This window comes from Acomys russatus, chromosome 16 (genome assembly GCF_903995435.1).
Source record: "Acomys russatus chromosome 16, mAcoRus1.1, whole genome shotgun sequence".
Classification (NCBI taxonomy): domain Eukaryota; kingdom Metazoa; phylum Chordata; class Mammalia; order Rodentia; family Muridae; genus Acomys; species Acomys russatus.
In genome coordinates this window covers 6662949-6677014 of record NC_067152.1, presented here as the reverse complement: position 1 = coordinate 6677014, position 14066 = coordinate 6662949, and the positions used below count along the sequence as shown (strand labels likewise).

General features: G+C 52.3%; 1 protein-coding gene across 2 annotated transcripts in view; it reads right to left on the bottom strand.

Moving 5' to 3' along the window:
* Positions 1 to 14066, bottom strand: part of Rab11fip4 (RAB11 family interacting protein 4) — a 108070-nt gene that overhangs the window by 76101 nt on the left and 17903 nt on the right. For both annotated transcript variants that reach the window (XM_051158075.1, XM_051158077.1), the window contains exons 2-3: positions 2514 to 2601; positions 1047 to 1135 (exon numbers count right to left, since the gene is read on the bottom strand). In XM_051158075.1, coding sequence (XP_051014032.1) covers positions 1047 to 1135; positions 2514 to 2601 — 177 coding nt within the window. The remainder of the gene's footprint in view (positions 1 to 1046; positions 1136 to 2513; positions 2602 to 14066) is intronic.

Sequence of the window (14066 nt, the reverse complement as noted above, 5' to 3'; positions counted from 1 at the left end):
AAAACAAAGTGAGCTGAGCTATCTCGAAGTCCCCAGGGTTATGAAAACTCCTGAACAATCGGATCTGGAGAGCTTACGGGCAGTTAAACAAGTCGCCGCACTGGGGAGCCGGTGCCCGCTGATGGTGTGGCAAACACCAAGGCCCTTACACCCAAGCTTATGTGTTTCCTTCATGTGGCTGTTCTCAGTGAATCATCAGATGTGGGGTGCAGGGAGAGCCTGTGAGCCTGCTGCTGGCCAAGCAGGACAGGCTGACATCTGAGGCGACTCTGCATTAACTGCGAAGTGTCAGCCTGAATTTGAATGCTGGACACTTAATCTATGCCAGAGATGGGAGAAATGATTATTTAGGCAGAAAATACCAGACATAGTGGATCAAGAGGAAAGGAAAAACATTGCAGCCCTGCCCATCTGACCTCAAGTCCACTGTTCTTTCCTGGGCCTCGGTTTCTCCTCAGCACCACCAGGAAGGTGGAGGAAGATGCTATGGAGCCCCAGTTTGTATTCCACCATGCCTTCCTAAGAGCTTCACTGGGCCTATTCCAAAGCGCTTTGTTTTTTCCTTTTCTTGTTTTATTTTGAGACAGAGTCATGCTATGTGGCCCAGACTGGCCTCAAACTTGTGGCCATCTTCCTGTCTGTGCCACCTGAGGGCTAGGACCAGGGACATGTGCCACCTCACTCAGCTCTCCTTAAGTTGTTTTTGGACTTTGATTCCAGAAGGCCATCAGTGGATGATCTAGTCCTTCCAGACGCCACAAAGCTGAGCCCAGGTGTGAACACAGAGGGTAGCCGAGCTCAGGTGTGAACGCAGAGGGTAGCTGAGCCCAGGTGTGAACGCAGAGGGTAGCTGAGCCCAGGTGTGAACACAGAGGATAGACGAGCCCAGGTGTGAACGCAGAGGGTAGCCGAGCCCAGGTGTGAACACAGAGGGTAGCCGAGCCCAGGTGTGAACGCAGAGGGTAGCTGAGCCCAGTGTGAATGCAGAGTGTAGCTGAGCCCAGTGTGAACGCAGAGGGTAGCCAAGTCGAGGCCACATCCCTTACCTGCTCCACACAGTCTGGGATGTCTGGAGAACATGGCAGAGTCCCTGCACTCTCCACCGACAGCACGTCCTTCAGCAGTTCCTCACACCCTGTGGACAGACAGACAGACAGTGAGTGGTCTGATCCTCAGCCCACATGGCTGCTCTCCTGATTAATGGGCCTTGGAGGGAAGAGCTGGAGGGAGCCGGGGGCCCATGTCTCCAAACACAGTGACAGGGGAGAAAATGCCCCGCTGCATGGGGCTAGTTGAGGACACTACATGAGGTGTCAGAAAGGTGGGGACAAAGAGAGGAGCCCCCCCAACAAACGCAGAAGCAGGCTGAGCACAGCACCTAGGCAGGATGTCCTTCCCACTTTGCACAGGGGCTGGTTGTCCACAGCATTTCCTACCGAGTCCCAGAACCCGAGATAGGGCCACCCTTGGGGGATGTGCAGGCTCTTACCCCCTGCTCAGCACAGGGTAGGCGAGGTCTGGGCTGGCCTACAGAATCAAAGAACATCTTCGTAGGGGTTTCTGGGCTGCCTCAGCTCCACCAGAGAGCTTCTCTTTCCTCTCTCACTTCTGCTTCAGAATCCTGGCTTCCTTCCTACCTCTGGGACTCCAAGGATGCTGCAGAGATGAGCTCACTCTGACCTCATTACAGAAGGGAGGCCCTGATGTCCTTCACAGGTGACAGGGTGCCTCTGGAAGGAGCTCCTGCTCTCCCAGCCACCAGGAGGCAGGGTTGGGGCACCCAGAACTTCCCCTGGCTGCCTTCCTAAGCCATTTTCTCAGGGGCTTGGGGGAACATGAGAGAGAAGTTGAGTATTCTATGAGTTTTCCCAAAACTGACTTTGGAATTTTGGATTTTTGTTGTTGTTGTTGTTTTTGTTTTTCAAGACAGAGTTTCTCTGTGTAGGCCGGGCTGTCCTGGACTCACTTTGTAGACCAGGCTGGCCTCGAACTACCTGCCTCTGCCTCCTAAGTGCTGGGATTAAAGGCGTGCGCCACCATGCCTGGAGACTTTGGAATTTTGAAGATTAAAAAAGAGGATGGGGGTGGGGAGAAAGGAAGGAATTAGGAAGGGCTGTGGGGAGAAGGGGCAGTTAATAAGTATGGCACCCCTTGAGAGGAGAGACACAGTAGCCAGCTCCCTCCAGCTGTGGCCAGAGCTGGATTCATTTGACTATTTTTTCTTTCTTTCATTGCTGGCAATGGAACCCAGAGCTTTGCACTAGATAGGCAAGCTCTCTACCACCGAAGGAGCAAATCCCCCTGCCCCATGGCCAAAGTTAAAGTGGGAACTCCCGGGAAATTCCTCCAGAGCATCTCTATCCTAGCTGAGAGAGAGAGCGCAAGAGGAGAAAAGCTGAGGAGAGCAGCTTTCCAGAGCAGATAGGAGAAGGGCCTGCCCTGCTGGTGGGACCAGAGAGAGCCACAGCTCCATGCACTACTCACGGCCAAGACCTTTCCCCAGAGGACCTCACCTTTCATGGCGAATACTCCGCGGCAAAAATCCTTGAAGTTGATTCTCCCCAGGTCATTGGGATCCAAACACCTCACAAGTTTTTCCACCTGTAGGAAGGAAAGAGGACGTGTATGAAGCACCCCAGGCACCCCAAGGGCAGAAGGTGGAGCGGACTGGGGTGGGTTCCGCCCACTACGTCAAAAGGACCAGCGTTCCCAACTTTGTCCTTTTGCCTGGGACCATGTTATTTACCCCTGTTTAAGACTCAAGTGAAGTCGGGCGTGGTGGCGCACGCCTTTAATCCCAGCACTCGGGAGGCAGAGGCAGGCAGATCTCTGTGAGTTCGAGGCCAGCCTGGTCTACAAAGTGAGTCCAGGACAGCCAGGGCTCTGTTACACAGAGAAACCCTGTCTCAAAAAAGACAAAACAAAACAAACACACACACACACACAAAAATGACTCAAGTGAGAATAAATAAAATAAAGAGGCCTCAATAGCGTAGGGTGTGGTCCTACAGCTTCTCCAAACCCTGCCCCAAAGACAGCACACCAGAACTCAACACATGGCTACCAGGGCCACTGTTTGTCTATTTTGTAGGCGGGGTCTGGCTATGTAGCCCAGGCTGGTTTAGAACTCTGAATCCTCCTGCCTCAGCCTTCCGAGTGCTGGGATTACAGGCATGCGCCATCTAACAACATTTTGTATGTGGGGGGGGGGGGGGGGACAGGGTCATGCGTGTCCTAGGTTGGTTTTAGAGTTGCTATATAGCCGAGGATAATCTCAAACTTCAGATCTCTCTGCCTCCACCTCCAGAATGCTGGGAGTACAAGCATGTACCACTGTGGCTATTTTTTATTTTATTTATTATGTATACAGTATGTATCCGATCACATTATAGATGGTTATGAGCCACCATGTGGTGCTGGGAATTGAACTCAGGGCCTCTGCAAGAGCAGTCAGTGCTCTTAACCATTGAGCCATCTCTCCAGTGCCACCCCCCGACCCCCGTGCCTATTTTTATGCAAGACGGAGGACCAAACCCAGGGGCCTTGTGCATGCTAGGCAGGCATGCTACTACGGAGCTATGGCCCCGGTCTTTGTATTTTAGCTTCTTGAAGTTTTTTTCCCCAAATTAGCTTGTACTTTAATAGCAGCCCTTTACAACACTCATTCATTCATTCATTCATTCATTCACATACTTACACATTCACCAACTGGTCACTGTGCACCTCCTACTTGCCTGATGTTGATGGTGGTAGCTGGCTAGTTACACGTGGTCACATGGACACACACATGCACAGTCACACATATCTACACATCCACACTCAGGTACCTCAGTAGGCAACCTCCCCTCAAGTCATCGCCATTTTCAGAAACCATCATCCATGGCAAGGTGGGACTTTTTGGCAATGCGGCTGTTTCGGGGTTACCCATACTCTGTAGGTAAGCCCCAGTAAACCCAATGGTTCCCCAAGTTGTACCCTGGTGGAGTTGTACTTTGGTTTCTCCTTGGTGCCCTGCATGATGGGAAACAGGTGTTTGGGAAAAGGTTTACAAAACCTCTAGCTGGGCTGCAGGTGGTGGTATGAGTGCATGCTGGGAACACAGGCCCACATGCAGGAAAGGGATCTGCCACTGCTGTGGTTGTTGGCCCAATACGGGCAGGTCTGCCCTCCCTCCTGCTCTGCTTGTCACATGTGCCAAAGCACAGGCAGGTGGGAAGGCTCATCTGCTCATCATCTGCTCACAGACCGTTGTCTCCCCCGGGGCACCCACAGGATGTCTGTGCAGAGTGGCAGTGGTGGCAGGATCTGAATTCCTGCTGTGCCTCAGCATCAAGGGCTTTGGTGAGCACAGCTCCCACCACAGCACCCTCCACTCCTGTGCATGGCGGCTGTGTGTTTTGTACCTCTATTCCAGCTTTTCTACTCTGCTGAGTCTGAGGGAGGAAAGCCCATGGGCTATGCAATGTCTTAACACGCTTCTGAACCTGGTACCTAATGGAGCATCTCTTGGGTCCAGGCAGCTCCAGCTCTAAGGAGGATGCTATAACAGAGGTTCACAGAGACCCATGGTGCTATGAGCACTATCCACAGCTGAGGAGGCCCCAGCCCTTTCCCCCCCACCCTCCATGGGGTGGTAGAATTTCAGGGAAGAGGCCTTTTTTCCAGCTCAGGCCTGGCCAGAGCATCCTTGGCACTGCAGCTGTCAGCCTCACCCCCTCCCCACTACCATGGAAGCCGCTGACACTGCCAGGCAATGACGTGGCTTCTGAGAATAGTACTGCCCAGGTGTCACCTGCAGGCTACAGGGTTGGGGGGTGGGAGGGGGAGCTCACTCATGGCTCCAACTGGCCATGCCCCTCCTCCTCCCCTCCTGCCTCCCACCCTGTCATTACGGAGAAGCCTGTGAACATGAAGAGGACCTGAGATACCCTGGCCCTACCTCTCATCCCCAGCCTCCAGGACCTTATCCCTACAGCCCTCTCCAAGGTCAGGAGCTTGGCCTAAACTATTTCAGGGACAAGTTGAGCCGGGGACATCCCTGGGCCATCCTCTGCTTCCAGAGAAAGCTAGCACAGAGGTGGAGAAAGGGGTGTCTGACGACAGACAGCTGTGAGATTGTAAGGACCCTTACACAGCTCACAGAGATATGGTCCAGGTTGCAGTTAGGGCCTCACAACAGCTGTGATTCCCTTCTTTACAGCTTCTCCCACAGAGCTGAGGAGAGTGGCAGTCCCAGGGTAGTGGCCGTGTATACTAAAGACAGCTTTGTGAAAACTGTAGCATTGGTACATTGGTGAAAAATCCTTGCTAGGCCCACCAGGATCCTTAAACAGTAGCTGCTATGGCCGTCTCCATGTTACAGTCGATGACACTGAGGCTCAAGGAAATTAAGCCCTTTAGACAGTCACCAGCAGCGGCAGCTTCTGAACCAGGTCTCCTGACCCTAGGGTACCAGTGACTGCTATCTGCTTCTTCCCTGGCCTCTGCAAGGTATGTGGCCTCTGCTGGGCCAGAGTCAGGCTCTCAGGAGCCTGTGTGAGTGGAGTACTGACTCACTCCCCTGCATCCTGTGTACGAAGATAGCTCTGTGCTGGGGGCGTCATCCTGTGGGCACGGGCAAACCCTGGCCTCTATCCTAACATGGTCAAAGAATATAAAAGTGCCGGAGGGCTGTAGTTGAAGTCAGCCTAGGCTACAAGGGAGACCCTGTCTCAGAAAACAAAACAAAACCAGCCAAAGCAAAACACAGAGAAAACGGGGGGCCAGTGGGATGCCTGATTTTGATCAGCAATGCATCTGGGGCTGTATCTGCTGACCTGCCAAGGAAGCCAAGTCCCAGGAAGGGGAAGGGTCTCTCTCACACCGGGGAGTAGAGCAGGTGACACCAAGAGCCAGCATGTCTCAGACTCCTCTGGCTCCTATGGGAGAGGAAAACAAGCTCCAGGCCTGGCAGGGATGGTAGGAACTGCTGGAGCACGCACAGCTGGACCAGCAGCTTGCTGCCAGGGCAACTGGTGGTTTTGCTGGCAGAGAAATACTGATCTCTCTTACTGGGAACCATTCAATTACCAGGCTTCCCCTTCTATTTCTGTTATTCTTCTCTTCAGGCTGTTTTTTCTCCATTTATCCCCCCAGGGTCACAGCTCTCTGGCGGAAGGATGCTGCGATGCTGGGAGCCATGCTGTGGTCAGCTTACCTGGGAGATCTCTCCCAAGTCCAGCTGCCTCCCACACCTCCCTCACGCCAGCCTGGCAAGGCAGAGATGGCCAAGGAGCTCTTTGCTCCCCAGGTCTCTCTCAGCTGCCTCTTTGAACAAGGAGATAAGCTTAGCCTGTGGCTTTCAGCACAAGGTGCTAAATTATATTAACCTTTCCTACCAGAAATCAAAGTTAAGTGCAGAGCAACTGCCTTCATGTCAGGTACTGTGCGATCGACAGTCACTCTACAGACAGATTGATTTCAGCCTCACTGACTCCTGGTTCCTGAACAGAATTCTTTTTTGTTTTGTTTTGGCTTTTTTTTGCTTTTCAAGATAGGGGTTCTTTGTGTAATAGCCCTAACTGCCTGGACTGACTTTGTAGACCAGGCTGGCCTCGAACTCACAAAGATGCACCTGCTTCTGTCTCCCAAGTGCTGGGATTAAAGGAGTGAGCCACCAAACCCGGCTTAAGCATTTTTTTTTTTTTTTATCATTTAAATGGTATTCTCCCCACATGTGAGCCAGCAGGCCAGAAGAGGGCACCAGATCTCATTATAGATGGTTGTGAGTCACCATGTGGTTGCTGGGAATTGAACTCAGGACCTTTGGAAGAGCAGGCAGTGCTCTTAACCTCTGAGCCATCTCTCCAGCCCCTGAACAGAATTCCTATTCCCATTTTACAGATGAGGAAGTACACAAGGCTCAGCATTTGGGGCTATGGTCCTACATCCATGAGGGGGCAGCTGAGCCCCGGCAACCCCAGTAACTACTGCTAGTGAAGCAACCGTGAACACTTACACGTTTGCGGGCTTGTTCTGATCAGAGAAAGAACAAAGATAAGAAATTTTGACTAGGGCTGGAGAGATGGCTCAGAGGTTAAGAGCACTGCCTGCTCTTCCAAAGGTCCTGAGTTCAATTCCCAGCAACCACATGGTGGCTCACAACCATCTATAATGAGATCTGGTGCCCTCTTTCTGGTATGCAGGCATACATGGGGGTAGAATACTTTATAAGTAATAAATAAAATAAAATCTTAAAAAAAAAAAAAAAGAAATTTTGACTAGAAAAACTGGCACCAATACATGGAATCCTTGCTTAAGAATTGAAATATTAGAGGAAAAATTAGTTAAAAGATATTATTCTGAAGCCGGGCGTGGTGGCGTACGCCTTTAATCCCAGCACTCGGGAGGCAGAGGCAGGCGGATCGCTGTGAGTTCGAGGCCAGCCTGGTCTACAAAGTGAGTCCAGGACAGCTAAGGCTACACAGAGAAACCCTGTCTCGAAAAACCAAAAAAACAAAAAAAAAAACAAAAAACAAAAGATATTATTCTGTTAAAATAAAGGTGAGCAGCTAGTATCCAGGACAGACTGTAGACTGCAAACCTGTTACTAAGATGCCAATATTAAAGCTCGTGGAAGACGGTTGTGGTGGTATGTGCCATACCCTCCTGCAGGATGGTCACTAATTCCAGTCCAGCACAGGGAGACCTGTCTCAAAGCAAACCCTCAAAACACAAATAAAACCAACCAGACAAGACGCCTGGCTCCTGGTGAGCTAGAGCAAGCACCACAGTCTGTCTCTCCCATTGGCCACTGTTGAGCGACCTTATGGAGGACTTAGGGAGACAGGGTTCTACAAGATGAGCAGAGGGAAAATAAAAACTTGAATTTGGGGGGCTCTAAAAGACATCCTTTCTCGTGCAAAACTGGGGAAAGGTCCCATCTGAGACACAGAACAAGGAAAATGCCTTAGTTGTTTCTTTCTCTTCCTTTTTCCTGTGTGTGTGTGTGTGTGTGTGTGTGTGTGTGTGCGCGCGCGCGCGCACGTGCAGTTGTGGAGTAGTGGGGGGTAGGTGGGGTGGGGAGAAAGAAAAAGTAGGAAAAGGAGCCCAGGAAAGTGGTCAGGTCACTGAGAAGGCGGAGCTCAGGGGTGCATGGAGACCCCTGGATTGTGGCTGAAGTCCTGAGCGCTGCCCTGAGCTGCAGAGGGAGCAAACAGGTCAGTCCAGACCTGAGCAGCTGACTGAGGAGTGAGTGGATCAGCCCTGGGTGCGCATCCTTGGGGAGGCTCTGAAGAGCAAGGCAACAGTTTGGAAACTGAGCTGGCTAAGTTAAAATAGCTGCTTACAGAGAGAACAAGTGGAGTGCCAGCTTTCACTCTAACAGGAACAATTTCCTAATTAAAAACAAACATACACGAGGCTAACATTCTTCAGAGACTTCTAACGGGACTCAGAGTCTTATAATATAGTCTTCAAGATGCCCAGAGCACAACACAAAATTATTCAACATACTGGAAAAGCCGCTAACAATAGGAAGTGGAAAAGATAGTAACATTATGACCCTAAGATGACCTAGCTGCTACCACTTTTCATCAAAGGGTTGTTGTGTTATTTTGATTTGGGGACTGAATATTAAAATTTGAGCATCAAATACACACACACACACACACACACACACACACACACACAGAGAGAGAGAGAGAGAGAGAGAGAGAGAGAGAGAGAGAGAGAGAGAGAGAGAGAGAGAGAGACAGGGTTTCCCTTGTAGTCCTGGCTGTTGGCTGTTCTGGACTCACTTTGTAGACCAGGCTGGCCTCGAATTCACAGAGATCCACCTGCCTCTGCCTCCCGAGTTCTGGGATTAAAGGCGTGCGCCACCATGCTAGGCTATCAAAAATATTTTAAGGCAGTCAGTTGACATAACCATCCTCCATGAAGCACTGATGAACATTTTTTTAAACAAAGATTTTATTTTATTGTTTATTTAATTGTATCTGTGGCATGGGGGTGGGCGGGGGGGGGGGGGGGGAGATGTGCACAAGGATGCAGGTTCCCTCAGAGGCCAGAGAAGGCATCAGTTCTACTGTTCCACTGTGTGGGTTCCAGGATCAAGCTCAGGTCATCAGGCTTTGTGGCAAGCACCTCACTAGGCCAAGACTGAAAACTTCTAGCAAGGGAGCTGAAGAGATGGCCCAGCAGTTTAAAAGTACACACTGCAGGGCCAGGCATGGTGGTGCATACCTTTAATCCCAGCACTCGGGAGGCAGAAGCAGGTGGATGGATCGCTGTGAGTTCAAGGCCAGCCTGGTCTACAAAGTGTGTCCAGGACAGCCAGGGGGTTACACAGAGAAACCCTGTCTTGAAACAAACAAACAAACAAACAATAACAACAAAACGAACAACAGAGTACACACTGCTCCTGCAGAGGGCCTCAGTTCAGTTCCCAGCACCCGCACTGCATGTCAGAGCATAGCTGCCTGTAACCCCAGCTCCAGGGGGATCTGACACCTGTGGCTTCTGCATTTACAGACACACAACTGTGCACAACAGTGACAGCAGCTTTATATGTAATTGCTCCAGTCCTTTTTTTTCAAGACAGGGTTTCTCTGTGTAGCCTTGGCTGTCCTGGACTCACTCTGTAGACCAGGCTGGCCTTGAACTCACATCGATCCGCCTGCCTCTGCCTCCCAAGTGCTGGGATTAAAGGTGTGTGCCACCACGCCCGGCAATTGCTCCAGTCTTGAAACAACTTAACTATCCTCCATGTGGGCGGTAAGCTAAGTGCACTGCAATGGGACGGTGCAAAGCATGGTGGTGCCAGGGTGAATCCAATGACATGACAGCTCAAAGGTACAAGGACTGGGGAGCTGGCTTAGTGGGTAAGGGTTTCCTGAGCAGGCATGAGGACCTGACTTAGAATTCCCAGCACCCACATGAACAACAGGGCATGGCTGCATGTGCATAGATTCCCAGCACTGGGAGACCAAGGCAGACAGATCCCCTCTTGCTAGCCAAGCCGAGAAGATTCAGGTCCAGGCAATGACAGAGGAAGGCACGCAATGTCCTGTTTTGGCCTCCATACACACATGGGCACATGCAGCCACATGCATGCACACCAGAAACAAAATGTTGGGTTTTTTTGTTTTGTTTTTTTGTTTTTTGTTTTTTGAGACAGGGTTTCTCTCTGTAGCCTTAGCCACATTAGAGGAGGCAGGAGGCAGACTATGAAGCTCTGAAGCTCTGGCTCCGCTCTCTTTGAAGGCCAGTCTCTCCTTCTGCCACCCATCCAGAGAGCTCTGCCCTTCTCTGGGGCCTCAGGGCCAAAGGCCTCAGCTGCTTGTTTATCCAGTTTCCCAGGCACACAATGAGGCCTGTGTTCTAGAGTCCGGGAGACAAAGGGTGCAGGCAGCCACTGACCTCTCCATTAATTCTCAGCGAGGGCGGGCAGGGGAGCTGGGCAAGAGTTCCAGCAAAGCCAGGTGCAGACAGGGTGAGGGAAGGGTTTCGGAAGAGGGTCCCGCCAGCAGTCCCTCCACCCCAGGCCAGGCTGAAGAGCCTGGTGTCAGTTCCTGGTCCTGGTGTCAGTTCCTAATCATCGCCACCTGAAGCCTGCACACCATGGATGCTCAGAGCATTGTATTCTTTGTTTGTTTGTTTCTCCAGGCTTTCTCTGTGTAGCCCTGGCTGTCCTGGATTTGCTTTTGTAGACCAGGCTGGCCTCGAACTCACAGCAATCCGCCTGCCTCTGCCTCCCGAGTGCCGGGATTAAAGGCGTGCGCCACCACCGCCCGGCTTCTGAGCCAGTTTTCTATACATCTACAGTGCTGGCTTGCAGGGCTGTGGCGAGGATCAACTAAGCAATAAATAACGAACGCTGTAAAGTGTGCTCACCAAGGAGCAAACGGTGCTCAAAGAGAGGTGGAGGGCAGGAATGGGCACAGGTTCCCCTTTTTGCAGCTCCACCGTTGGAGTCTAGGAGCACTCCTTCTCTCTCTCTGCCTCAGTTTCCACTTTTTAGAAAACGAGAGTGAAGAATAGCACTAACCAACCGCCTTGGGAGTCTATATGGTTGGGGTGCCTCCCTACGGCTGTTTGGGAACGCGCATGAGGTTAGCGAACAGTGAATGAAGGGAGGGAAGGGAAACCAGTCTCCCTTTGAGGTACAGGGCTCTGTGGAGCGGCTCAACCAAAGGCCCCAAACAATGGCAAGAACAGAAACAGATCCTGACCTGCCGCTTTCCCCTCCTCCTGGGCAGGGCAGCCTTTGTGGGGCCCAGGGGCCCATCTCCTGTTTGACCAGGTGTGTCAGGGCGCCTCAGTCAGGGCCAGGAGATCTGATTGGGCCAAACTTGTCAGGTGGGCTCATATCTCTGGCCAGTGTTTGGTTTAGGCAAATATATGCTAATCCTCTGGTCAGTGAGACAGGATTCGAAATCTGAAGGGGGTTCTGATGGGGGAGGTGTGAGGAGAAAGTTCTCTTCCCTCCTGGAGAGGATGCGTCCTGGGCTGGAGGAGGAAGATGAGCCGAAGCAGGCTCCGTCCTGGATGGCTCAGAGATGAAGGGAGCAGCTCCTGAGCTGCCCTATGTCTGGCCTTTGCTTTCTTAAGGCATCATACATACATGCACACACACACACACATGCATGTGCATGCAGGCAGGCAGACACGTGTTTTTCTCAGCATTTGAACCATGTATGGGTTTTGGTTCCCAAAGCTGAGCATCTCTAAGTGGGCTGCACACATGGCCCAGGGGGTGAGATCACCCACCGCATCCGCATGAGGACGTGAGTTTGGATCCTTACTTGGAAAAGCTGGGCATGGCTTGCACATGTACCCCCAGGAGGGTCACTGCAGCTCGCTGGTGACCAGCCTAGCTCCAGGTGCAGTGAGAGACCTTGTCTCAGAGGAATAAGGAACAGTGAGAGATGAACACTCACCTGGCACCCTGCTCTAGCCTCCCTGCACACGCACAGAGCTGACACCTGCACATGCGTGTGTGCCCCTCTCCCCCTTCAAGGACCTGCTGCAGAAAAACACGGGCACAGAAGGAAATTCCATGAGCGAAGGTGCTTCCTGCATGGTAGAGAGGGACCATGGGTATTGGGAAGTCTCTAGCTAGGGTCAAGTATCAAGAAAGGAGACCTGGCACCATGGCCCAGGCCACTTCGTCCTGGGCAGGGTCACCTCGGCGGAGCTATGGCTAGAGCACTTTAAAGACTCCAGCATGTCCAGGTGTCACCAGTAGCCCCGGATCAGCCTGAGCTGCCACAGTGGAAAATCCCATGACCGTCCACAGGGCTTTGTTTCCTGTCTGAATAGTAAGGAAAATGACAGAAATGTGAGTGGCCCCTGAAGTGGACTGGCGTGAATCTGTCCTCTGTCTCCGCCTTCAACAAACATTTCTTCAGTCCCAAGGGAGAGAATGGCAAGCTCCCCCAGAAAGTTCCCAGGGAAAGGACAGATGTCCTGCTGTATATTGTGAGTAAAATAAAAATAGCCCGGGGAAGAGGATAAAAGCATGTAGGTGACTGATCACACTCCCACAGGTCTGTGCCGTATATGTCACTCCTGGTCTCTGTGGCAGACAGAGCTGGCCTGGAATCCCCCCTCATCCGCTCAGCAGCTGTGTGAGCGAAGGAGACTGACTCACCCTCCCAACCATCGATTCCACCTCTTTGTCTTGCGTTGGGCATTTAGAACTATGCCGGCTCTAGAAAAGCAACACTGTCTCAGCTCACCGGGCTGCTCTGGCACAGGTTTCTCTGCAGGCTGGGTGACTAATCCTTCCCTTCCTGGATGCTTTAAAACTCAAGCTGGGAGGTGCTAGCCGCAGTAGAGCCCTTTAACTCTTAGAAATGGCCACTATTTCAAGGGTAGATGAGGCAGAAGCGGCCACAATGTAACTTGACAGTGGGTGCTCAAAGGAAGCAGAGGCCAGAGGGCCGGGCGGGGACTTCACATGGGGCCAGCCAGGGAAGGTAGCTGTGCTGGACCTAAAGGACGGACACAGCAAACATGCAGCTATGGGAAATGCCATGGGACACCAGAGAAAAGGGTGGGTGGACCGAGGGGACGTGGGAGGGGGGGGACGTGGGAGGGGTGGGCAGTAGCTCAGGCTCTCGAGGAGTCAGCTTGCCCAGCAGTGGTGGCTGGAGGACTTGGAGCACGGCAAAGCTGGCCTTGGAGCATGTACTATGCCCTGTGTGTGTGTGTGTGGGGGTGTAGGGTAGCGATTAGCAGGCCCCAGGGCAGGCTTGTACATAGGAAGGTGCTGGGAGCTACTGACGCAGAGGGAGAAGGCACACAGACCATGATGGAGCAGCAGGTCCAGAAGAGGAGCAGGGGCCATGTGGGGATAGAGAGGAGTGAGCGTTTGCTTTGCTCGCTGTGGCACACGCAGGAAGGCCAGGTTGACTTCTAGAGGTCATTTCAGGGGTTTGGATAGACAAGGAGATGGTGACCAGTGCACCTGGGGGCATCGGGTAGGTTTTGGTCAGCCAGGATGGCATGCCTGCCTGACCACAAATCCAGGTCCCCAGGACTCTCAGACACAAGGCCCTTCTGGCCAGGCAGCCCAGAAAGCTCTACTGCCCTGCCAGTTGTCTCACTAATGACATTGACCTGTCTGCAAGGGCAGCAGTGGCAGAAAAGAGAACGTGTCTTCAACAAGAGGACAGGGGTGGCTCTGGCTGAGTGTGACAGAGACGGGGAAGTGGGCCTTGGAGAATGTACTATGGTGGCCCACAGATTGCCGACAAGCAGCTTTCTCTCTCTCGGTCACCCAGCCAACACCAGCCCCCAGGTGTGCCGAGGTCCACAGGGTGAGGGCAGCTGGGCACAAGGATGATAGCTCAAAGGTACAGCCACCACTGCCCTGTTCTCTCTGTGGGTAGGAAACCCCTCCATCCCAGCTGCTGATGGAGCAGACACTAGAGCTTCTCACTCTGCAAGCCTGAGACTGCATTTTTGCCCTTTTGTTTTGAGGCAGGGTCTCAGGTAGCCCAGGTTGGCCTTGAACTCCCTATCTTGTGTCTACCTGTGGAGTGTTGGGATCAGCGCTGCTTGTCACCATGAACCACTTATAT